General features: G+C 36.3%; 1 protein-coding gene across 5 annotated transcripts in view; it reads left to right on the top strand.

Annotated features, from left to right (window-relative positions):
* The window catches only part of FNDC3A (fibronectin type III domain containing 3A), a 117,978-nt gene extending 94,325 nt beyond the window's left edge, over positions 1-23,653 (top strand). For all 5 annotated transcript variants that reach the window (XM_055426108.2, XM_055426110.2, XM_055426107.2 and 2 more), the window contains 13 exons: positions 1,531-1,617; positions 4,122-4,260; positions 4,785-4,853; positions 6,173-6,291; positions 7,735-7,840; positions 7,928-8,103; positions 9,432-9,545; positions 10,248-10,397; positions 10,495-10,778; positions 10,883-11,095; positions 14,801-14,967; positions 16,178-16,305; positions 21,148-23,653. In XM_055426108.2, the coding sequence (XP_055282083.2) occupies positions 1,531-1,617; positions 4,122-4,260; positions 4,785-4,853; positions 6,173-6,291; positions 7,735-7,840; positions 7,928-8,103; positions 9,432-9,545; positions 10,248-10,397; positions 10,495-10,778; positions 10,883-11,095; positions 14,801-14,967; positions 16,178-16,305; positions 21,148-21,462 (2,067 nt within the window). In that variant the 3' untranslated portion in view covers positions 21,463-23,653. The remainder of the gene's footprint in view (positions 1-1,530; positions 1,618-4,121; positions 4,261-4,784; positions 4,854-6,172; positions 6,292-7,734; positions 7,841-7,927; positions 8,104-9,431; positions 9,546-10,247; positions 10,398-10,494; positions 10,779-10,882; positions 11,096-14,800; positions 14,968-16,177; positions 16,306-21,147) is intronic.
* Positions 23,654-24,125: the final 472 nt, after the last annotated feature.

Below are 24,125 nucleotides of genomic sequence, written 5' to 3'. Positions count from 1 at the left end.
TAAATACTGCCACAATAGCTAGCTCCTTCTCCGGATCCTTTGAAACCTTGGTTGGTTACTGTTTGGAAAGGACTGGAAGTGAGGAACAGCTCAGTCTTTTGCTTTCTCGATATGTGGGAGGGGTTTTGTTTTTTATGTGTGTATGCGTATATGCACTTGGTGCCTGGGAACAACACAGACCCCATGTAAGTATATATGTTTTGGGGAGAATAAAGAGAGGGCAAGATCACCACAACCTTAGACTAAGCAACTCTAAAAGATAAGAAAAGAGCGTGTCTGCGTTTTCCAGCTGTGTGCAAAGGCTGCTTCCCCAACTGCCACAGAGACTTTGAAGAGCCTCACACAGTACCATCCAGTTACAGTGTCTCATCTCCGGCGAGACAGCACTGAGCTGAACAAGTGTTAGACTGTCATCTGTTAGTTATGTATAGCTCCATAGCGTTTCAGAGTTACTTTGAAGCAATATGAGTCAAAAATAGTTTGGTCCATCCTAGATATATACCCAGAAAAGTTGAAAGTATGTTTGTACAAAACTCTGTTCCCCAGTGTTCATAGCAGCATTAATCATAATAACCAAAAAGTGGGAATAACTGAAATATCCGTCAACTAATGTTAATAATAGGATAAACAAAATGTAATATATCCATGTAGTAGAATATCATTCAGCCATATAAAGGGATAGAGTACTGACATATGCCACACATGAATGAGCCTTAAAAACGCCATGCTAGATAAAAGAGCACAGTCACAAAAGACCACATATTATGTGATTCCATTTATATAGGTAGGTATTGGCAAATTCATAGAGACAGAAAGTATATTAGTGTATAAGAAAAGAGAGGAAGTGACTGCTAAGCAGAAAATAAAAGTACTTTATTTATTTAGGCTTTATTCTGGAACTAGGAATTAATGATGGTTTTACAAGCTTATGAATTATACTGTACATCATTGAATTTTATACTTTAAAATGGGAGTTTCATGGTTTGTGAATTATATCTCAGTTTTTTTTGTAGCTTTTAAAAATAACATTGTGAAAGTAGTGAAGCATTGTCCCTAGGGCTAGAAATAATAATGCCAAACCTAAATAACATCTCAGCCTGCCAGCCCAACCAATCTCTCATCTTTCACCTAAACACAAGTGTGTGTCCAGGGAGATTTAAATATGTTAAATAGTTATAGTTTTGTTTAATTCTGCAGCGTCCGTCTGGTAAATTCACCTTAGTTCTAGGGATAAGCTTACTGATGGTAATGTTACCATCGTCTCTGATTTTCCCTCAACACAAAGATCTTTTCTTGGTTACTGTATTTACTAAGAATAAGTGGTGTTCTTCATCCTGCCACAAATGGTCAGTGGCATTTCTTGATCTGTCTTCTCAAGATAGAAACATCAAGGAGAAGATTACAGTCAACCAGTCATTACTCACATTACGCACAGCAGAAGATGAAGAGGACCTGAATCTTTTCACATGTTGCTTATTCCCCATATTTCTGCTGTTTGCCATCTAATGAAGACTTTTTCTCCCTTTCCAGGGATATGGTTTTAAGCCTAGGTATGATGGGGAAGACCTTGCTTACACAGTGAAAAATCTCAGACGTAGTACAAAGTATAAATTTAAGGTAAGCTTTGAAAGCCCTTGAAAGGTTTATTGTTCTTACTGTTCTGTTTTAAAACCAAGTGCATGCCTCATTCGCATAATTTTAAATCTTAAATATTTTGGCCTTTTCTAATGAGCTTTATTGTTTTACCCTCTTACTATATAATAATGCTTCTTAAATTTAAATTCAAAGCAGTCTTAATTTTAACAAGATTCTAAAATGTGAACAAAACACCTTTTAAAATGTGGATATCATTGAACGTAGACAGCTTTTTTGGCAGGTGTATCAGAAAAGAGTAACACTGTTTGCTCTCTAAAGTGGGGCTCCACTTACTAGTAGCTACTTAAGGTGATGGCCACCATGTTTCTTTGCTGTAAAGCTGCTCTTTCTCCCTTTGTGATAAGTATTCTGCAAATACTGTATAGACATCTTGTTCCTCATCAAAGTCTCACCCGCTAGTTTTAACATCCATTGATAATTCTTGCCCTGAATCATTCAGTAACCATGATAATGGTTGCCAAGTGGTGGTTTTTCAAATTTCTTCTACATTGATTAGTTGGCATTATACTACAAGGAAGAGCTTTCTCTTCTCATTTATATTAGTATGAACTCATGGATTCCTGTTTACTGAGTGTGTTATATTTTGTTGCTGTGGTTATCATTCATGTGGTTCAAATTGTCTTAGATTTTGGGAGCCCTTGTCAAGCTGACTTCTAATTTTTTTGACATGTCCTCACCCCATCATTCTTTGAGCCCCTCCTTTCTGGCACATGATACTACATTCTCATCATGTACTTTCTCTTCCTCAAATTTGACATTGACCATTTCTCAGAGCACCTGGGTCCTTTAAGCAGACAGTGGTATATAGAAGTCAGGATCTGGGTAGTAAGTGTACCTAATGCTATAGGATTTTGCCACTCCTAGGCCTCCTCTCAGTGGACAAAGCCAAGAACTAGATGTACGTGTGTATGTTTTGTGTGTATATGTAGACACACATAGACCCTTTACATGCAGGAACACATATTTCTACATATATATCTATATTTTTAAAAGTCATGAGTTTGCACCCTGTACCTCCATTTGATCTAGTGCCACGGATTAATTCTAATTTTCTCACTTGCCTTATTTCTAACTCCCATCATCATCAGTGAGAAACTCTTCGCCATTTATGTTCACGGTATTTTACTTACTGGATGAAACCCCTCTTGCCCTCATCGCCTTCCCTAAAGTCCTATCCAGAGCACTTGAGTTTGTGCAGGGTGAATGCTCCTGCCTTCGCCCAACCTTCGTCCACCCCCAGCACACGTGCTTGTCTCACTGGCCCATCTGATGGCCTTCAGACTTAATTATTTTAGGGAAGTAGAGATACTCTGTATGTCATTCTTGCTCAGTGGAGGCCTGGAGACTCTACATATCATTCTTGCTCACTTGAAGCGATAGCAAGCTTTGAAAATTCTCCTATGGAGACTCCTGAAATCCTGAATCTTTCCAAGCATCCATTCTAGGATATAGTCTATCTTTGACTTGGTCAGTGATATACATTGCTATTGCTTGGCAGACAGGGCCTTGAATTAGCTAATATACAATTTAATATAAGCCAGCCTTCATTTCCATACAGAGGTTTTCCCAAAAATGTAACAGGATGCTTACTAGTTGACAAATTCAGCATTTGAATTTTCCTACCATTGTTTGAACAAATTATTCCAAATAAATGATATAGGCCATTGTAAAGTGTTTTCACTATTAAAAAGAAAAGTTTTATTACTCCTTGAGAACCTAAGAAAGAAAATTATAGTGATATCAGGAAATTTGTTTATTTAGTGCATAATTATATCTGTTATGTTTTATTTTGGGCTTCCCTGGTGGCTCAGACAGTAAGGAGTATGCCTGAAATACTTATTTTGTATGCTAGCTTCATTTTCAAAACTTCTGATAGCACTGGATCATTTTAATTTTCAAATACATTTTTTATATTGACACAATTTACAAAGTATCTAAGGAATACATACATTTATTCCAGTTTTCCTCTTACAATGTTGGATTGCATTTTTGCTTTAGTTATAATTACAACACCACATGGGCTTCTCCATCGGGAAGCTACACACACCATTGTTTCTGCTACATACTTTGTTAGAAGCAAGTTATTAAGGACAATTCAAAAGGAGGAGGAGTTAACCTTCATCTTTTAAAGAGAGGAAATTCAGAGCATCTGACATTTTTTTAAATGCCTCAAGAATATTAAAAGAATAAGTTAAGTCAAGCCTCGCCAAGTATCATCAAATTATATAGCTTGTTCCAGTGATGACTCTTGTTTAGTATCAGAATGCTAGACTCACTTGTGTTTTCAGGACTGACTGAAAGGGGATTATACCTGAATTCTCTTCATATGTGCTGAGTTCCTTTTGAAGACAAGCAGTTCTCACATAAATCATTTGATTGACCCTATTTGTCTCCCATCACTTTGTTCATTAAGCCAGTATCATTAAGTATCAGACATTAATTATGCCTTTGTGTTCTCATCATAGGTTATTGCTTATAACTCAGAAGGTAAAAGTAGTCCAAGTGAAGTAGTAGAGTTTACTACCTGTCCTGATAAACCCGGAGTCCCTGTAAAGCCTTCAGTTAAAGGAAAGATACATTCACATAGTTTTAAAATAACTTGGGGTAAGATACTATGCATATTTGTATGTCATTACTTTTATATTTGAGTTAAATGATTTGAATATTTAGATCATTTTTAAGATACTTGAGTAAATTTGTTAACTCAGGTAAGTTCAGTGAGAAATGTGAGATTCACTGTTTGATGATCTGCTTTATGGAGAGCATTGTACTCATACATACTAAGTTCAGGTTTGATGGAGGAATTGGGGTCAACTCTAGAACTGTGAGCAGGGGCCTCCTGTGTGAGATGAAAGATTATTGAACTTGTAGCTAAAGTTTTCATGGCTCATTCTGGTTTTCATGAGAAATTAAAATCACTTATTCATTTATAGCAAAATTTATTGAGAATCTGTTTGTGTAAAAACAAAAAGAGTAAATTAGGTGCTGGTATTAATTTTTAAAAAGTCATTGCAGGTGATTCTTTCTTTTAGAACAATCCTGAGTTTGGTGTTCTGTTTATTATGAGTTTATGTCGTTTTTTGAATTGTATATACTCTGCCTAATACCACTTTTGCTTCTTTGGATAGACCCACCAAAAGACAACGGAGGGGCAGCCATCAATAAGTATGTAGTAGAGATGGCAGAAGGTTCAAACGGTAAGAATAACTGTTAAAACTGATCATTTATACCAGTCTACCTTTAGTCTTCATGGTTCTAAATTTTACATGATGTCTTTTCTTTCCTCTTGATTTTTTTTCCTTTGTAGCAGATAAAAGATTTTGCCTGTTATGACCCACTTTAAGTTGTAATCTCCAGATATACAGTGACTCAAATGGAGGACTGCTATATATTTATATTATTACATTTTCTTATTTTTTTCCTCATTGGTTTGCATTGCTCAGTTCCAGTATACCTAGACTAAAGTCTTCTGAAGGTTAGCTCACTCAGATCTATACCTCAGAAAAATCTTCTAAAATTTAACTTATAGAAGTTTTAGTAATAAGTTCTTTGTCTAGTGAACTTTATTCTTGAATCACACATTTTTATATCAAATGGCCTATTTCCTTGCAAAAAACAAAAATGTCTTTTAATTAAGACTTAAACTTCCTATGGTATTGGTTCTTTCTATTCTTTGTGTTATAATGTTATTACTGGGCCAGTAAGCACATTTAAAATGCTTAATTAGGAGAAGGCAGTGGCACCCCACTCCAGTACTCTTGCCTGGAGAATCCCAAGGATGGAGGAGCCTGGTAGGCTGCAGTCCATGGGGTCGCTATGAGTCGGACACGACTGAGTGACTTCACTTTCACTTTTCACTTTCATGCATTGGAGAAGTAAATGGCAGCCCACTCCAGTGTTCTTGCCTGGAGAATCCCAGGGATGGGGGAGCCTGGTGGGCTGCCCTCTATGGGGTCGCACAGAGTCGGACACAACTGAACTGACTTAGCAGCAGCAGCAGCAGCAGTGTATAAAATAGATGACTAATGAGAACCTATTGTCTAGCACAGGCAACTTCTCAGTGCTCTGTGGTGACCTAAATGGGAAGGAAATGCAAAATAGAGGAGATATACGTATACATATAGCTGATTGACTTTGCTGTGCAGCAGACACTTGTAAAGCACCTGTACTCCAATAAAAATTAATTTTAAAATTCCCCCCAAAAAAAATAAAATGCTTAATTAAAAGCAAATTATCGATCTAAGTCACAGTCTGTACAGAGTTACAGAGATATTTCACTTCAACAAAGTGAAGTGAAAAAAGCCATGCAAATTTGTCTAGAAAACTGTACACATAAAGAAAATTATATCATTTCCAGGAAACTCAAAAAACAGGCTTAAATCGTTTCTGACAAATAAACGCTAACTTAGTTACATAAATGCTAACTTAGTGAAGCTAGGTTACCTGCCATGTGCATGATACCAAAATGTTAAACATTACCTTGTCACTGATGGAGCATAATTCTTCCATCTTTCAGGAAACAAATGGGATATGATATACAGTGGAGCTACTAGGGAACATCTTTGTGATCGACTGAATCCAGGCTGTTTCTATCGTTTTCGAGTTTACTGCATCAGTGATGGAGGACAGAGTGCGGTAATACTTAAGTGTAGATTTTTTTTCTCAAGTTTGGTCAAATGAGTTGAAATCATCAGATGCCACCTCTAATATTGAAGTACCATAAAATGTATAACCCAGGTGGTTAAATTTTTAGTGACCAGACTAGCCTAATGAAGTATTTAGCTTGTAGTGAATATCTGTTGTCTGGTTGCTGTTTAGCTTTGGAAAAAACAGGTATACAAAAACATTGCAAAAAATTTTACAAAGATAAATTTTAGGATGATGCTCAGGGAGTTGGTGATGGACAGGGAGGCCTGGCGTGCTGTGATTCATGGGGTTGCAGAGAGTCGGAAATGACTGGGCGACTGAACTGAACAGAAATAGAAACAAAATCATTATTTAAACACAAATTCTAAATACACACTTATTTCAGAAAAGTTTGGCAATTATTTTATTTCTTACTAGAGACAGAAATGGACTTAAATGTGCCATTGATTATGTATGAGACATTTGTAATGTTTTGAAAAAGTATAATGTTTTTTAATAGGAGTGATTTTTTAATGAATTCAACCAATAATGTATCTTAGAGCATTCATAATTGTTATTTTTTTCAAATGAGATTTAATGCAATGAAAGTAATTTTTTTTAATGAATTAGGAACATTTTGTTGAAAATGAGAGTACAATGAAGTTGAATTGCAAGTCCTGTGCAAGAGGCTTTGGATCTAATTGCTTCATTTTCTTTAATAAGAAAATCTTAAGTGTGAACCTTACTGTTTATAAAATATTAAGTATAAACCTTAATACAGTGCAGATAATGAATATTAGCACTGAGTTTGTGTCAGTGCTTTTAAGAGAATGTCTTTTAAAATAAAACTAAAAGTTTTTTTTAGTAGCATAGATATGAAAAGTAATACCAAATACCTGGAAAGATGCCAAATACTTGAGAACACTTATCTGATTTTTAAATTATTTTTAGGGTGAAAGAAAAGTTTTTTTGTTGTTGTTAATATTAAATTAGCATTTAGGTTGAAAAATACAGTTAAGTGGTCAAAATAGTCTAAACCTCCTAAAAACATAGCAAACAGCTTTTATAGAATGTTAAAATATTTTCTTTAGAAGAGATTTGTAGATCCATTTGGACACCTAAAATAATGTCCATTAGGTTATAAGGGAAGTTTTTTTTTTTTAATTACGGAAAGAAGAAAAGAGTTCTTTGTTGGGGCTTTTTTTCTTTTTCTGGTAACTTTATATCTAGTAGGCACATAATACTTGTTCTTATTTTACTTGCCTGTATAAAATTTGTGTTTTAATGATTTAATTAGATTTTATTTTATTCAGAATTTTATTCCTTTTCTGTTGATACTCAGATGCAAATTATTGGTGCAGTCTTTGTGTTTGTCTTATTTTCCTTTAACAAAAGTAGTCTGATTATTTGGCTTGGGGCATTTTTGTTTTGTTTTTGCTTTTGTTTTGGCAGGTATCTGAATCTTTACTTGTGCAGACTCCAGCTGTGCCTCCTGGCCCATGCCTCCCTCCCAGATTACAGGGTAGACCCAAAGCAAAAGAAATACAGTTACGATGGGGTAATTTTCATTTTGGTAATAAATTATAATTAAGTTGGTACTAAATATATTCCTCTTGTTAAACTGCGTGAATCTTTCCACCTTTAGGACCCCCTCTGGTCAATGGTGGATCACCCATTTCTTGCTATGGGGTGGAAATGTCTCCTGTAGAAAGAGATGAACCCAGAGAAGTTTACCAAGGTCCTGAAGTAGAATGTACAGTGAGCAACCTTCTTCCTGGAAAGACTTACAGCTTCAGACTACGTGCAGCTAACAAAATGGGGGTAGGAAAACCGAGCTGACTGAATTATAAATCCCAGTGGTATTTCATATAACATGTCATTGTGCCCATTATTTGACCATTTTGCTTTCAACATGTGATTCCAAATTTTAAAAATTTTTATAAGCCTCTGTTGATAAATGAGAAGTCAGTATGTACCATAGCTTAACTGTTACAGAATCTCAGTACTTTAAAACTCCAATTACTAATATGTGACACTTTAAACTTGAGCTGAGCCTTTCAGGCAGTGCTAATGGAGTTTACTTAGTAAGAAGAGTAGAAACATAATCATAAGATGAAATACTTAAGAGTAAGTAAGTGTTTTGAGGCTGGTTGTACGCAGTGTTTATTTCCAGTTGACAGCTACTCGTGATTCATTTTTTTTGCCTAAGGGAAGACTTACATTCTAAGCATTTCTGGTTTTATTTTTTTGTTTTTGTTTTTAATTATCTCTGTATCTGTGTAACTCCATAAAATGGACAGAATAGGTGATAATCTCCATTTTACAGCTGAGGAAGCTGGGGCTCAGGAAAGCTAAACTCCTTGCCCCAGCAGTCACACACGCTAAAAAGTGGGAGACATCAGTCACTCTGTCTGACTCTGGAGCCAAAACCCTTTCCGCTCAACTGTGACATCTCTCATTTCTGAATTAAAAGTTCTCTGAGGACCAACCAGTCACTTCTGACTTTGAGTTAGCACTGTGTTTCTTAAAACTATAGTATAATTAAAATTTCATGAAATTAAACTGACAAGTCTTTCCCCATTACTTCAGATTTTAGTAAACTCTGATGATCTTGTCAGCCCCACAAGGCTGCAGTACATGGGATAGCATCTTTAATACTAGTGTCTATAATCTGTGTTTTCAGGTTTGTGATAACTTGTCAGAATCAAGTAAATATTTGTTCCCTATATTTTCACAGAATGCATTTTTACACCCTACTAAAGCTGTTACCTAAGTTTAAGTTATAATTTATGCCTACAGTCTCTCGTGCCTTTAATTGGTATTCATTTCTTCACTCTTGACATGATTTCTTCTTTTTATTAGACCTAATTCCTGAATTCCCCTCCCTTCTTACAAAAAACCAATTCATGAAGGAATCAGGGGCAAGAGGAGAAACTATAGTAAATGAAACTTTAAAATACCTCACATATTTACTTCCATGATCATTAATTAAATCTTTACTTTCTGTGATTTCTTTTAGGAGGATTTTATTATGACTAATTAGTCTTAAAGGAAAGGGATGATGAATTTAATTATCTGTGAATATTTATGGAGAGCTGTGCAATTGGTAGGTGAAAAATGAAAACACTGATTAATATTTGTTTTTCTAGTTTGGGCCATTTTCAGAAAAACATGATATTACTACAGCCCCTGGACCACCAGATCAGTGTAAGCCCCCTCAAGTGACGTGCAGATCTGCAACTTGTGCACAAGTGAATTGGGAGGTATTGTATTTTCCTTCACTTATATTTGCTTTAAATGATTAAAATAATTTTACATAAAAGAATGAAGACTATTCATCTCCATAAATTATACAAAGAGTAAAGTCCTAGTTAAATCCACTTGGTAAAAAGTAAATTCTTTTCTCTCTTTTAAGTATTTAAATAAGATATATGTTTACAAGTATTTAGATTCTTGTTCATGACGGTGCCCCATCTCAGTACTGAGATATTTAGCCATGGTGCACTTAATGTTCAGAACATTCATAGGAATTAGTGTATACTATTTCTCTCATGTTTATTATCTCCAGTATACTTAACTGCGTATAGTAGTAATCAATAATGATAATTACATTTTCTGTTTCCTTCCAAATTTAACAAAGAAAATATCCTTCTATGATTTAACATTTATATTACTTAATAGAATTATTTTAAAGTATATTTACCTTAAGATACTGTTTCTAAAGTGATTGAATCATATTTCTATGTCTGATTGAAAACAGTTATATTTTTTAACAGATCTTTAATTCAGGTGGCCTTAATGAATAAAAATGTAATATTAAACAGATTATATTCTGTTAAACATTTTTTTAGAAATCCAAAAACAGGTTTTTATGTGCTTGGGTCAATAACATTCTTGCCCCAAAACTATGTAATCATTATCAGAACTTAAGACAAAAGACTTTATCCCCTTTTCTTAACTTTAAGGCCCCTTTGAGTAATGGAACTGATGTCACTGAATACCGACTGGAGTGGGGAGGCGTTGAAGGAAGTATGCAGATATGTTACTGCGGGCCCGGTCTCGGGCACGAGTTAAAAGGACTTTCACCAGCAACTGCCTATTACTGCAGAGTCCAGGTAAAGGTGGTAGGGGGCTTGTCACTGTGTAGAGTTTTGTGTTTTGTGAGCATTGGCATGATTATGTCTTTAACTTTGGGGCTCTGTTAATTTGTAGGCTCTGAGCATTGTGGGTGCAGGCCCTTTTAGTGAAGTAGTAGCCTGTATGACTCCACCATCAGTTCCTGCTATTGTGACTTGTCTTCAAGAGATAAATGATGATGATATAGAAAATCCCAATTATTCACCATCTACATGCCTTGCAATAAGCTGGGAAAAGCCTTGTGATCATGGTTCAGAAATCCTTGCCTACAGCATAGACTTTGGAGATAAACAGCCCTTGACAGTGGGAAAGGTTACAAACTACATTCTAGACAATCTGCAGCCAGATACAACATACAGGTACACAGTAAAAACCATCTTAATTTTTGTCTAGACCAGAGAGACACTTTAAATAGAATAATCATAAACTAAACCTTTTTTTTTTTTTTTAACATGGCACTTAGAATACGAATTCAAGCCTTGAATAGCCTTGGAGCTGGTCCTTTCAGCCACATGATAAAATTAAAAACTAAACCCCTCCCTCCTGATCCACCTCGTCTGGAGTGCGTTGCCTTCAGCCACCAGAACCTTAAACTGAAGTGGGGAGAAGGAACCCCAAAGACATTGTCGACAGATTCAGTTCAGTACCACCTTCAGATGGAGGATAAGAATGGAAGGTGGGTGTTTCTAATTGCTTCTTTATATAGTTTCTTAGGTCTTAAGTATATAAATTTTTTTAACACTGGAAATACATTAAGTTTTCAAAAACAAGTCTCATAAGAAATAATTTTTAAATATGCCATTTTTGAAACATCAGAAGACATAGTGAAGAGAGAAAATAATAGGGGAGCTGTTCTTTGACTCTCTAACCCATTCACTCTCTTCAAGCTAGTAAAAGGAGCAATCTTTACTGCAAAATAAGTTCTTCAATGCTGATTTCCAGCAAGAGGCAGTTTTTACAGTAAACAGTTGATTGGCATAAGGCCTTTGAGATCCTTAAGGGTTATGTCTCACCCTCCTCCACACTCTCACAGGGTGTGACACCATGTGAATGCAGGAGTTCACTTCCTCACCATCAGATCTTAGACCCTCTGATAAATAGTCCAGTCCCCTGGCTACTCAGGTTCTTCTCTGTTCTGCTGTCCTTTGCCATCTCATTACATGCGTGCTGTTTTATTCCACTAAATCATGCATTTGAATTATAGTGCTACTCAAAGTAATTAGTGTAAATTAGTCAAAATCCAATCTGGGGCAGTATATTGATATTAAATCCAAAATAATGCCATATATCTTCCTCAGTTGTTACTTTAATCTTTTAAGAATTGTTTGTTTTTTATGTTTCACTCAATTTGTTAGAAGTAAAATTGTATGTCTGATAGATTCAGAGTACTAGTGACAGTTTTTCCCAAGGTTACTTTGTTTTTTTGCATTTGGTTTGTATGTCAGCCAAATATTCAGTAATGGAATACTCAAGGTACTTGTATATCAGTACTCTCTATCAGAAATAATTACACATTTAAAGTAGCATACGGAATTAAATATCCTGTATCAATCATAAGAGCATTCAGTTCAGTCGCCCAGTCGTTTCCGACTCTCTGCGACCCCATGAATCACAGCACGCCAGGCCTCCCTGTCCACCACCAACTCCCGGAGTTCACTCAAACTCATGTCCATCGAGTCGGTGATGCCATCCAGCCATCTCATTCTCCGTCGTCCCCATCTCCTCCCACCCCCAATCCCTCCCAGCATCAGACTCTTCCAGTGAGTCAACTCGTCTCATGAGGTGGCCAAAGTATTGGAGTTTCAGCTTTAGCATCAGTCCTTCCAATGAACACCCAGGATTGATCTCCTTTGGAATGGACTGGTTGGATCTCCCTGCAGTCCAAGGGACTCTCAAGAGTCTTCTCCAGCACCACAGTTCAAAAGCATCAATTCTTCGGCGATCAGCTTTCTTCACAGTCCAACTCTCTCATCCATACATGACCACGGGAAAAACCATAGCCTTGACTAGACGGACCTTGGTTGGCAAAGTAATGTCTCTGCTTTTTAATATGCTATCTAGGTTGGTCATAACTTTCCTTCTAAGAAGTAAGCGTCTTTTAATTTCCTGGCTGCAGTCAGCATCTGCAGTGATTTTGGAGCCCAAAAAAATAAACTCTGACACTGTTTCCACTGTTTTTCCATCTATTTCCCATGAAGTGATGGGACCAGATGCCATGATCTTCATTTTCTGAATGTTGAGCTTCAAGCCAAATTTTTCACTCTCCTCTTTCAAGCATTACACAGAGCAAATAGTATTGATTGATTGTTTCCTGAAATCTGTGCCTCTCTGAATGTTAGCCTTTGCTCCTGGCAGGATTTTGTGTGCTCTCTGTAACCTTATGTCTGGAAGGAAGCTTTTTGCCTTGCTGCACGTTTTTGGTATAGCCATTTATCTTTAATATATGTTGTTATTGTTAGGTGAATTAATTTACATTTAGGGTCATGCAAGATTTACTGGAAACAAATTTAATTGGTATTTGGTTGAAAAGTAATAGAACAAAGATTCTCTGAAGTATAGATGATATTAGTCTATATTCTATTGTAGAACTTTAAGCATGATTAATGTTTAGCTGGCATCTAGAGAACTATTGCAGGGTATAGGGTATGGCTGATGGTCTTTGTGGAAAATAAAGAAATTAAAGTGTTTTATGATATTGTAAATTTACCACATAAATTTCATAAATCAATTTAATATCTTTAGTTACTTTCCTTTGATTTTTCACAACTCTTCACATTTGTTGTGGGATCATGTCGGAATGCTGCCTCATCTATTCCCTGACCACAGGTTTTTTATCATGGTTCAGCTTTTTACAACAGTGGCTTTGCCACTGGTTTTTTTAATCCTCTCAGTTTAAAAAAAAAAAATGGAGATTCAAAAGGCAAGGCTTATCCAATTGCTACTTCTTGGAAACAGTGTTACTAACAATCATTAAGTATTCCTTCATTTTAAACTAACTACAATTTTCAGACTATTAGAACTACCTGAGTATTCATTATTCATTCCTCAATTTCCCAAAATTTTTAAAACAGCCAATTAAAACTTTGGAGAACATTCAGTACATGTATGACATATATGACAACTAAGCTTTCCATTGAACAGTTCAAGTGGACAATTTATGGGAAATTATATACAATATCTCATACTGTTACAGATATTAAGAAAACCTCACCAAATCAATTAAAATTATGCCTCAGTTCAGTTCAGTCGCTCAGTCGTGTCCGACTCTTTGCGACCCCATGAATCACAGCACGCCAGGCCTCCCTGTCCATCACCAACTCCCGGAGTTCACTCAAACTCATGTCCACAGAGTCGGTTATACCATCCAGCCATCTCATTCTCTGTCGTCCCCTTCTCCTCCTGCCCCCAGTCCCTCCCAGCATCAGAGTCTTTTCCAGTGAGGCAACTCATCGCATGAGGTGGCCAAAGTATTGCAGTTTCAGCTTTAGCATCAGTCCTTCCAATGAACACCCAGGATTGATCTCCTTTAGAATGGACTGGTTGGATCTCCTTGCAGTCCAAGGGACTCTCAAGAGTCTTCTCCAGCACCACAGTTCAAAAGCATCAATTCTTCGGCGATCAGCTTTCTTCACAGTCCAATTCTCACATCCATACATGACCACGGGAAAAACCATAGCCTTGACTAGACGGACCTTGGTTGGCAAAGTAATGTCTCTGCTTTTTAATATGCTAATTAGGTTGGTCATAACTTTCCTTCCAAGGAGTAAGTGTCTTTTAATTTCATGGCTACAATCAGCATCTGCAGTGATTTTGGAGCCCCCCAAAATAAAGTCTGACACTGTTTCCACTGTTTTCCCATCTATTTCCCATGAAGTGATGGGACCGGATGCCATGATCTTCGTTTTCTGAACGTTGAGCTTCAAGCCAACCTTTTCACTCTCCTCTTTCACTTTCATCAAGAGGCTTAGGAAAGGGAATTATCTTTTTTATGTGACAAACTGTATGCCTGTAACTCTAGTTAGAAATAATTGATAATGAAAATTGTGATGTTCTGAGTATCTTTTAAGATGTATACATTAAAAAAACAGCAGTCAGAAGCAAAGCTATACCAGAAGCCTGAAAAGAAACAGTTACTGTGATTGGATATGAAATTTTGCAATAAATTTTCAGGAAACTATGGCAAATTTGGAAATTAACTAATTCTGTGATTTTCACCTGATGAAAAATAAGGATTTATTGAGTGACAAACCATTGTGGCATTAAATTCTAGGAGTAACTTACTGCTCCTAAATAATGTCTGAACTGTTGTTTTTTAGTGGTTTTTAAACATTTTCCTAAGGTAGTCAAGGTTTATTCTTCATAAGAGTCATTTCCATTTTAGGTTTGTATCCTTATACAGAGGTCCATGTCATACATACAAAGTACAAAGACTTAACGAGTCAACGTCCTATAAATTCTGTATTCAAGCTTGTAATGAAGCAGGGGAAGGTCCTCTTTCCCAAGAATATATTTTCACTACTCCAAAATCTGTCCCAGTTGCCCTGAAAGGTAAGTTCTCCATCCTCAAGTTACTTTCTTTAATAGTAAATTAATTTTAAATGCTCTTTCATATTGTACTTTTTGTATGGTTAAAATTTATCATCTAGTATGTGTCTAACATTTAAATTATAAAAAGGAAATGAGCTAGACAAGCCTACTTACTGGGAGTTTCACTTAATAATAAAAGCTATTTTACCTGGCATATTGATAATCAGACAGTGCTGTTTTTTGTCACTTATCTTTTAAATAAACATAAAAGTACTAGATTGAATAGATAGGCTGGCTTTCTAATAGGGCCATTTACCGTTTTCACTATTGTTATTTCAAGAAAAAAAATCACAGTTCTTGTTGTTTTGATTCATTGCTATTTTATTCATTTGGATTTCAGGGGGAGAGTCAGGTCATCTGTTTAGCAAAACATAAATACTCAGTTAATTTGACTTTTAAGTCAAATTTACATACACATTCACACATTTGTGCATGTATTATATATTTATGATTAATTTTAGCAGAGTTCTTATTTTAAAATGACTCTGGCAAGTATTGTGCTTTATGCATTTAGCCAAGAAAAAACTAAAATTCCTTTCCCTCTGAGGACAAATCATGAACACTTCTAGTACAGTGTCCTGGATCATATACTTGAATGTACCATCTGTTAACCGGACCCATAATAGCAAGATTGTTCTTAAATACTCCTTCTGATAAATTACGTTGATGGATTTCACGGAGTTATTTTTCTGTTTCTTCATCTGGTTTAGTTGTCTCGTAACCTTAAGAAGATTGCTGGTTTTGACACCTTCTACCACGCTACTGAGTGAGGTAGTCATATGTGTGGTCAAGAAGTTGGGGGTGTTTTTCAATTCATTCTCTGAGGAAATTTCTTAAATTATAAAATTTCATGTTCTAGTTATGCTCTTTGAAGTACCATAAAAGATGTTGTAGAACTACCAGTAGCTTTTTAGCTCAGTGAAAACAGTACTTATCTTGACAGATCTTTTAATCAGTCTTCATTGTAATGCTTATAGATTGTATGGCCTGGCAGAACAGTAAGAGTTAGCCATTGACCATTTCTCAGCAAATTTCAAAAATTCACTGATGCTTACTTCAAGTTTATAATTAGGTTTTAAAGTCTGTTGATTTTTATTAAAACAAATGTCTGTGTGATGTGCCAAGTGAAAAATCAGGTCAAACAGATTTTATTTATATTTATTCTCTACAGCCCCCAAAATAGAGAAAGTAAATGATCACATTTGTGATATTACATGGGAGTGTTTACAGCCAATGAAAGGTGATCCAGTTATTTACAGTCTCCAGGTTATGGTGGGAAAAGATTCAGAGTTCAAACAGGTATGTATCAAAATATAATTCTATAGATACATGTTATTACCTTTTTTCACTTTAACATCGTTTCAGTACAAGATTTGACTAACCTATATCTTCCTAATTCAGAAACATTTGCTCAGTGCTTACTGTGTTCCAAAGATTAGTAACTACACAGTGTATCAGGATTCAAAATCTTTTAGGTATGAGCTGTACTTAAACAGAGTATTCATTCATTTGATAGGCTTTATTGAACTCGGATATGCACGGAACAAAAAGTCCTTGCCTTCGTGCAGCTTACATTCTAGCAGAAAAAAAGAGATACTAAAAGCAGATAAACACATCACTGTATCAGTGTTAGATAGTTATGAGCACAATGGAGAAAAAAATAAAGCTGGATAAAAGGGGTAAGGAGTACTAGGGCAAGGGACAACTAGTGCTGTTTCATACAGGACAGCAGGTAACATGTGAGCAGAGACTCACGGAAGTGAATATTGGGAGAAGAGTGTTCCAAAAAGCAGGAACAGTAGGTGCAAAGGCCCTGAGGCAGGAGCATGCTTGTTAAATTTAATGGACAAGAAGAAAGTCACTGTGACTGGGGCAGTGGGACCAAAGGGAGGAATAATAGATGAGGTCAGGGAGTTAATCATAGAGGGTCTCTGAGCAGCATGGAGGTCATGCAGGGTGTTATAGGCCACGCTTCAGCTTTTACTCCACATGAAATGAGAAGCCAGTGGAGGGTTGTGACCAGAGCAGTCACATGATCAGACACAAGCTCATTGTGACTAGAGTAGGATGAGGACAGATGCACAGGCACCACTGAGGAGGCTTTGACAGTGTTGGTAATAGTCATAGTTAGAGTGCAGAGTTGAAGTATGGAAGCCTAGAGGAAGTATCACCCTCCCAGCCAAGAAATTTCAAAGACGGATTCCTAGTAGAGTGGATAGCCAATGAAGTGAGGAGCTGTCAGTGTTCATTATAACTTATAAATGAAGTCTTTATGCGGCTCAAAAGCCTTATTTCTTTAGGCATTTCATCTGCTTCTCCTTTTTTGCTGTTGAACTTCTTGATTTTGGAGGGCTTTTAAACTGGGTTGTTTTCAATTTAGTATCTTACCTTGTATTTTCTTTTCCCAGTAGAAAAATCAGTCATTCATCTGTTTTATTTCACTCTTGTGCTGTTATAATTATTAATAATAGATTACTTCTCAATATAGGTATAATTTTTTCCTTTCAAGTTTTGCTAAATATGGAAGCATAATTTCTTAATCAGAATTACAGAAGGCCCCAAAGGGTCAGATTAAATTTGGAATGTGGTTGTTTTTCTTTATTAAGTCATCTGCAAATTGACATGATAAGTGGGTTTGAATATAATTTACAGATAAACAGGTTTCCTTCCAAGGAAGAAATAAAATTAATACTAAAGAAAATGTAATTGCACTACATGTTTAAAGGAAATAGGGATCCCACATTTGAGTAGTATGTGAACACATCAGTACATGAAACAGCAGTGCTAATTCTAATTTAAAAGCTAAATTATCCCCATCAACACTCTTACTTTAGATTATAAGCATACTGTAAAACTGATTTCCTTAGAACTTCAGCATATATATGCATGTACGTATGCTCATCTGAATCTCTTAAATGTTTATATAATTTTATAATTTATTGACAAAGTATATTCCAAAAGTTTGAAGGTCATTTTTTAAGAGTTTGATCTCATTTGTAGAATTTAATGTTTTACTTAAAATTTTACTTGATATTCAACACACATGTATTAAATACTACATATGAAGAAATTGAGGAGGCTACATTATTAATATTACTGTTCTTATTTTCCATTTATTACACATTAGCAAGCAAGCAGAAATACTATAATTGACATTTTATGTAAGCAAACAAATAAAAGGTCATAATAAAGATAAAACATACTTTATAAAAAGGAATGATTGTTCCCCCCTGAACTTTAGAATGTTTTCCAAAAGGATTATCACTGAAGGGATTCTTGAGGGGGCTAGTGGCCTCTCAAGTGTGACTTGAGTAAGTCTCAAGAATGGAGTGTGGAGTGGAGGAGGCCAGGTCTTGGTGGGTCTTTATTCTACAGCAGTAAAAACTGTTGATGTTTTTAAGAAAGGGATTATTTAAGTTGGTGGTTGACTTTCTAGGCTAGCCTATAAAAACCTGTTTAACCTGTAATGTTGCCTGTTTGGGGGATCTGAATGCAAATTAGCATGACAGCAACCAGTACTTCTGACCCTGGACCGCACTTATAGTTCTTTATCTTCTTCCCTTTTCTGCCCTGTTTGATCATTCATTGGCTTTGACCAGACTTCCGGCTCTGTAGCACTTTACCAAGGCTTGGCCTAGTTCTCTAAAACTACAGTCTTGCCCTGACTCTTGCCTCCCTCACATACATTGTAACTCTCATCTCCACATTATAACTGACCTTTTGGGCATTAGGAAAAAAACTTTTTGCTTGGGAAAATTCATATCAAAAGTCAAGTGTCGGCTGGCTTTTTGGTCCTCCCAGCAGTGTATACATTTTTTAAAGCAAGTGCTTTTTAACCAAAGCAGCATTTCAAGTGGTAAAATAGGGTGAAGTAAAAATATTGGGGGAGAGGAGAACCACCTTCAAAGTAGATAATTCCCATTTGGGAGTCTGTACCTGAGACAGTTTTTGTGTCCAAGCTCATTAATGTTACAAGTACCAGGAAAATTAATTCAAATTGGCATATAAAGTATAAATCCTCTTAGAGAGAACCCTGTAGGTAGGCAGGTTGATCCAGGAGCTTAATGCAGTCATCAGGGACATAGTTTCTCTCAGTGTTCGTTGCCTGCCACGGGGAACTTACTCTTGGTTGTTCACATTCAGCAAAGTCCTGTATTTACAGTTACCTGTATTTAGACATCTTCCCGACATCTAAACAAAATGATCTTATATCATCTTCCCAGTCTCTCCTCTCCAGCTTCCTCCTCATTTATCACTATCATAAACACTTCAGTATCCATAAACACTTCCCTGATAACTCAGCCGGTACAGAGTCCGCCTGCAATGCAGGAGACCTTGGTTCAATTCCTGGGTGGGGAAGATCCCCTGGACAAGGGAATGGCTGCCCCACTCCAATATTCTTGCCTGGAGAATTCCATGGGCAGAGGAGCCTGGCGGGTTACAGTCCATGGGGTCGCAGAGAGTCAGACACAACTGAACAACTAACACTTTCACTTGAAACCTTGTGCTTTTATCACCAAGAGCCCCTGTCATGCCCAGTTCCCTCAATCCCTCACTCAACATTATGATCAGGATTCCTTAAACACTGTTTAAATAGCACACGGTAAAGTGGCCCCTGTGGAATTAGACCTAAATCTCCAGTTAGTGTATTAACATGGTCCTCTTCTCGCTGTCAAATCGCCTCCCCTGTCACCCTCCTGCCATTGTTGAGGCTTTTTCCCAAATCATTTTATCATGATCATTTGGAGACAAATGGAAAGTAAAAAAAATTTCAAAGGCAAAAATGAGTATCATCCACTGTACCTATAAGACAAATACATACTTTTTAACTTTTAAAAACTAAATTGACCCATTGTATGTATATTGTTTCACACTGCTTTCTAATACAGTGGTCTCATTTACTTAAGTTCATCCTTTTACCATCACTGAAACATAAATCATTTCTACATTCCCACTCCCTAAAATGCTCATCTGCGTCTTCAGGACTAAGGCATATTCAGCATTTCTTAAAGATTCATTTTTCAATAAAAATTCATTTATATATCTTTTCAGTATCCACCGTTATACATTTTGATATATACATAGTCAGTACTAATATAGTGGCCTTTTATTAATAAGTACCTATTATATGCTAGAGACACAGAATTGAGGGAAAGATCTTACCTTGCTCCTTTGGGAACAAACCAGTATGTAAAAATTTAGATTTATAACACAGATACAAACAAGGCAGCTAAAATTGCTTGACCTTACTTGTAACCCACCAACTAGCTGGGGAAACGCAACTGGGAAACCTCTGAGTCTTGGTCTTCTCAGTTAGAGAATGAGTGAAGGGATTCAGTACTGGAAGTGAGAGCTTCCATCTATTGAGCACTGGCTATGTGCTGGGCGCTGTGCTAGGAAGCGCCGTAACATATTAGTGTACTTCATTCTCCTAATTGCCATCCAGGCTGACTACGGTCACCGTCACAGCGTGTGCAGGGCTAGAGCAGAGCTCAGAGCCCAGTCCCTGCAGTCACTACACTCTGCCTTGAAAATCTGTGGGATTCCATTCTCATTATTGCCCTTCTGGGGGACTGAGCAGAGGAGTTGGGTTTTAAGATCTAAGTCTTTGGTTCTAAGTGACCTCTCATTTTAAAGTTTATAAAATAATTTGCCACAGACACCTGTAGCAAGCTCTCCTTTTTCATTTATTGTTTCATTCATTACATCTGTTTGAAACATTGCAGAAAACCAGTTTTACGAAGATTCCATGGGAGAGGAAGATTAGGCACCGTTCCTCTTTTCATGGAATGATTTCACACAAGTTTGACTTCTTACATTTGGTGAAACCAGAGAAATGCCCGTGGACTGATTGTGCTTATTCTGTAGCTACTCTGGGGGCACATCTTTCCTCTTCAGCTGGTCTGTAAACTCTGTGAGGGGAGATAGCACACCTTGACTCTTCAGATTTCCCCTGCCATTATACAGCAAACAGTTGAGTTCTTTAATATATAGGTATTTTAAAATCTCATTTAAAAGAGCCAGGCAGTGGCTCTCACAAGCTTCCATGTCAAAAATAACTCTAAACCTAGCCGATTTTAACATAGATTTTCTACCCAGCCTTCACATACAATTCTTCCTTTCCTCATGTCTTACTATCAGATTTACAGAGGTCCCGACTCTTCATTCCGGTATTCAAGCCTTCAGCTGAACTGTGAATATCGTTTCCGCGCATGTGCCATTCGCCAGTGCCAAGACGCCGCGGGGCATCAGGACCTCGTCGGTCCCTACAGCACGACAGTGCTCGTCATCTCTCAGAGGACAGAGCCACCAGCCAGCGCCAGCAGAGACACTGTGGAAAGCACGAGGGCCGGGCGGGCGCTGAGCGACGAGCAATGCGCCGCCGTCATCCTTGCGCTCTTTGCGTTCTTTTCCATTTTGATTGCCTTTATCATTCAGTACTTTGTAATCAAGTGAAAATATAACTTTATTTTTAATATTACATTTTATTTTGTCATGTACTAAAATTATTTCTGTATTGCTTTTACAAGAACAGTGGCATTTAGCACTGGCATTGAGACTCTAGTACATCATTTTGGCCATTTTTAATGCTTTATATTGCTAGGTAGAGGCTGGCACCTTATTAGAATGCAAGCCACAGAAATAGCAATTTTTGGCTTTTTGTTTGGTTGGGGCTCTTTTTTTTTTTCTTTCTTGCCTTTTTTCTTTTTTTGACATGCCTTCTTGTGAAACAAAATTTCTGAGAGGCAACAATACAATATATAATTGATATTTTGACCAGTCGGCATGAGTGTAACAGTGACATCCTGATCTGTTTGTTCTAAAGAGTATTACCTAGTGAAAAATTCAGAATGGTTAAAAATCACACTAACATGCTATATAAAAATGTTAAAGTATGATGATGCTGTGAAAGCAATCTAGTGCTATATTTCTACCTCCTCATTTGTCTTAATTTGGTAAGTGGGATTATGATGAATAACTGGAGGGGCTTAGCAGACAAAAACTGGATGAAAGAATATACATGGAAAAAAGCTTCTTGTTTGATAAATGTGGAGTTCTTCGTTACAAGTATATATTCATGAATTCACAGATAAGTCACTTGAAAGCACAGACAGTTTACTTGGCCTAAAAATATTTTAATGTTTACTCAGAAACATATCTTCAGGTCTTGAAAACATGGAAAAGAACAGAGGGCTTTTAGATAACTTTTTAAAAGTAATTCATAATCAATTCTGAATTTCAGACTTATTTTATTTTTGAGCCTTTGAACTATATGTGTGTGTATAAGGACATGCACGTACATATGGCTTTATATATACCAAGTGTATAAATATATATATATAATATATACACACACACACACACACTCTCACTCCATCTATCTGGTATAGGCTAATTTTGAAGAACTCCCGTAAGTTTTGCTGCTTCTCCCATACTACTGCCATCACCATCAGAATTCATAATCAAACCTAACCTTTTTGTTTGGGGCACCAAATCTGAAGACAAAATTAATTTGCACCAGTAAACTTCAAGCTGCTTTCTTTCTTGAAAAACTAATGTTTAATGTAATGTCTGTTTGGATACTGTTCCAGGTGTTGATTGCATGTGGTTAATGTTGCATTAGAGCACTTTGCAATTACATAATTCATTAATGTTTTGTGAGCTTGCATTTGTGAGTTATTGGATGATCAGACTGAATCTTGTCAAGTATCACATTGTACATCTTGCGTAGATGTCCATGACTGCCAGTAATAATACAGTTTGTAATGAAATTATCTAAAATTCTTGTTTTATCACATCTGTTATCTGTAAAACACTTGTAACTAGCCTTTTTAATTTATTATTTGAATTTTAGGATAGTGAATCACTAATTTTTAGTTGCTGAGGTTAGCATTTTAGTGATTACTAAGCACTTCTGTCAGTCTTTGAAAAAAAGGACATATGTTTTGTGCTTTGAAGATCTCTGAAGAATTTCTTCTATTAGAATGGGCATGTATTGTAATTGTTTTATGTCAAATGATCTGTGCTGTAGAAAAAAACATTAACTTTTGTTCAAAAAAGAAACGGATAAACTTGGCCTTCCCAAGTGGTAAGAATGATCTGTCACTATAAAATACTGGATGTTTACATTTTATTTAAATTTAATCTCTTATATGTAGGCTGATAACTTCCCCCAAAACAGTGATTGTTTTCTAGAAACTTCTTAAAAGTGCCACATTTGGCAGTACAAATGAGTTTGAGTGTAATAGCCAAGAGATTTCTATATAGTTGAATGTCTAAAATGGTAAAATGTGCCACTGTGGCAGTTACAGTGGCTTATGTTTTTCATAGTATCTCAAAGGAACTCCTATTTTTGATAGTAAATGTCATTTAATAGTGTACTTGCCATTTGAGCCTCACTGCAAAATGAGTGCAGAGGAGAAACAATTTTTAATGTAATCTTGATTTTACCTCATATACTGTACATTCCAAAAACTCTAAACTTTTTAAAGATGATAGATACACTACCAAACATATCACCTTAAAATTGTGTAAGGATGAACTTCATACAGATGAAAAAATATAATCTCATAAAAATACATAAAGTATGTAGTAAAAATATCTTTAAAATCCATGGAAAATAAAAGTTGTATCATTCTTTTTTTGAGATATGTTTATTGTATTCATAAACATTATTTGCTGCCTCTTTTGGAGAATGAAATGTTAAGGTCTCCCCTCTTGAAATTGGCTTAGAACAGTTTTCCCAAAATAATTAAATCTTCAACAGGAGAGGATCCATATTCAAGAAGGTCAAGTTTTATCCTAGTGAGCTGATTTTGTGCAGTTCATTATATATACATAAAGAAAACAAGGTATCTAATGAGTAAAGATGGGTCTGAGGTAAACTTCCCGTTGGAAAGAAAATCTGACCTCTCCTCACCTGTCCTGCATTCTTTTCCAGCCCAGAACCAGGTCTCCTTTCCACCAGAAGGTTCAACGTTCCTTCTCATCTCAAAATTTCCATCCCACGGACCTCATCCAGAGATACATTGCTTTTTAAAATCCAAGTGGAGCTATAACTGCTGCAACTGTAGGCACCACGAGAAAGTTTAAAATGTTAGGCTGGGGAAGAGGAGAAA

This window comes from Moschus berezovskii, chromosome 13, assembly GCF_049115385.1.
Source record: "Moschus berezovskii isolate FMDL1 chromosome 13, NW_MosBer_1.0, whole genome shotgun sequence".
NCBI classification, from domain to species: Eukaryota; Metazoa; Chordata; class Mammalia; order Artiodactyla; family Moschidae; genus Moschus; species Moschus berezovskii.
This window is presented reverse-complemented; position numbering and strand designations above follow the sequence as displayed.